The 2269-nt window shown below is 34.2% G+C and overlaps 1 protein-coding gene across 1 annotated transcript; it reads left to right on the top strand.

Annotated features, from left to right (window-relative positions):
- Positions 1-976: 976 nt before the first annotated feature.
- Olr947 (olfactory receptor 947) lies at positions 977-1915 on the top strand. The gene has a single exon (NM_001001369.1). The coding sequence runs from the start codon at positions 977-979 to the stop codon at positions 1913-1915; it is 939 nt and encodes a 312-aa protein (NP_001001369.1).
- The last annotated feature ends 354 nt before the right edge of the window (positions 1916-2269 follow it).

The following is a 2269-nucleotide window of genomic DNA, read 5'->3' as shown; positions in this document are numbered from 1 at the left end:
TTGTAGGATGATTATTGGCATAGACTGAAGAATATATTGATATTTTCAACAGTAATTAAAATTATTATATTTTATGCTAACTTATTATATTATTCATATACTTTTGTCTTCCTTATAGTAAATTTTCTTTTCTCGTCGCAGTTTTTTAAAAACAATAAATTTATCACCATATCATTTTCAGAGCAGAACTTGAGAAAGTCTGACATTGCAAAAGCTTACTGGTATTATATTTAGCCCTGATACATTGACCTGGCTATTTATTACATGATAATATTGTGTTTGTATTAATTTCACAGAGTGGCTAATAGGGTGATTTTGTATGATGATAATATATGAAATATTTCAGTCAGTTTCCCTCCACATAGTATTTTCTGTTTAAAGTTTTCTATGAACTTGAGACTTAATAATTTAGGATGCTGAATGTAGTTGTGCCCTCATGTAAGCCCCGCACAAGGGAGGACTATCTAAGTTTAAATTAATTTGAGCTGTCTAATAAGTTCTGAACTATAGTTGACTCAGCCAGACTCTGTCATAGAAGCAAAACAAAAACACCAAGGATTGTTATGAGTATGAAGCCACTGTCTAGAATCTCTCATGGATCTCAGGTAGGAGGTTAAAGAAGATTAGATCAGTATGTCTTATTGTGAGAACAAAAAAGATTGAATTTGGCTCAAGGTAGGCTTTCTAGTGACAATCATAAATTGTATATTATGGTCATGGTGGTCAAATTATAATTTATACATTTTGATTATTTAATCTTTCTGAACCACAATGAAACTAATTTTTTCCTTCTCAGAACACAACATGAACTTTTAATTTTAATGGATAGCTCTTTCACCATTTCCCAAGGCATTAAGTACAAACTTTGTTTTTGGAAAGTGAGAGCATTATGACCATAACTGAAAATTTATCAAATGACTTTGAATTAACATTTTTTCTTTTTTTCCCCAGAACAACCCAAATTCAAACCTTAGCTATGCCAAATAAGACTGCAATCACAGAATTTATTCTTCTGGGACTTACAGATGACCCAGAGTTACAAATTTTGATATTCTTCTTTTTGCTGACCACATACTTACTAAGTGTAAGTGGAAACATGACCATCATTACTCTGACACTGTCAAACATTCTCTTGAAAACTCCCATGTATTTCTTTCTCAGAAATTTTTCCTTCTTAGAAATTTTATTTACAACAGTATGCATTCCGAGATTTCTGATCAGCATTGCTACAGGGAACAAAGCTATTTCCTATAATGCCTGCATGGCTCAAGTGTTCTTTTTGATCTTTCTTGGAGCAACAGAATTTTTTCTACTGGCTGCAATGTCTTATGATCGTTATGTGGCCATCTGCAAACCTCTGCACTATACAACTATCATTAGCAACAAAGTGTGCAATCAACTTGTAATTGCCTCTTGGTCAGCTGGATTCCTCATCGTTTTCCCCCCAGTTATCATGGGAATTCAGCTGGAGTTCTGTGATTCTAATATCATTGATCACTTCGCTTGTGACTCTTCTCCCATGCTGCAGATTGCTTGCACAGATACGAAGATTCTAGAGCTGATGGCATTTTTCTTAGCAGTATTTACTCTCATAGTAACTTTGGCTTTGGTAATTCTGTCCTATACACTCATTCTTAGAGCAATTCTGAAGATACCCTCTGCAGAGCAAAGGAAAAAGGCCTTTTCCACTTGTTCCTCTCACATGATTGTAGTTTCCATTTCATATGGAAGCTGCATTTTTATGTATGTAAAAACATCTGCCAGAGATGGTGTGGTGCTAAGTAAAGGAGTTGCCATGCTCAACACCTCTGTAGCTCCCATGCTGAATCCTTTCATTTATACCTTAAGGAACCAGCAAGTCAAGCAGGCATTCAAGGACTTCGTAAAAATATTACTGCCATCAAATAAGCACTGAGTTTTCTGAAATCTTTAACTGAAATCACAAATAATCAACCAATGCATAGCTTCTTTCTAGGTAGTAGACATCCAGCAATGAATAAAGCATACAAGTTCATGCTCTTATAAAGGTTGCTCCTAGTAACTAGAAAATAGTACTTCAGTGAGTGAAGATACTGTAAGAGAAAGGAAATATACCACTAAAAGTGTGGTGAATGGGAGTCAAACTAAATAACTACCTAAATAATGCACAGTTACTTTAAAGCTCTCTTGCATAAGATAGTCTACATTCAAGTGCATTTTCTTATATATATATTTTTTTGTTTTCCTGTGATTTTCTAGCCTATTGATTAGAACTTTGAGTACATTGCCT

Source organism: Rattus norvegicus, chromosome 7, assembly GCF_021556685.1.
Source record: "Rattus norvegicus strain SHRSP/BbbUtx chromosome 7, alternate assembly SHRSP_T2T, whole genome shotgun sequence".
NCBI classification, from domain to species: domain Eukaryota; kingdom Metazoa; phylum Chordata; class Mammalia; order Rodentia; family Muridae; genus Rattus; species Rattus norvegicus.
The sequence above is the reverse complement of the archived record's forward strand: the minus strand, read 5'-3'. Positions and strand labels throughout refer to the sequence as shown.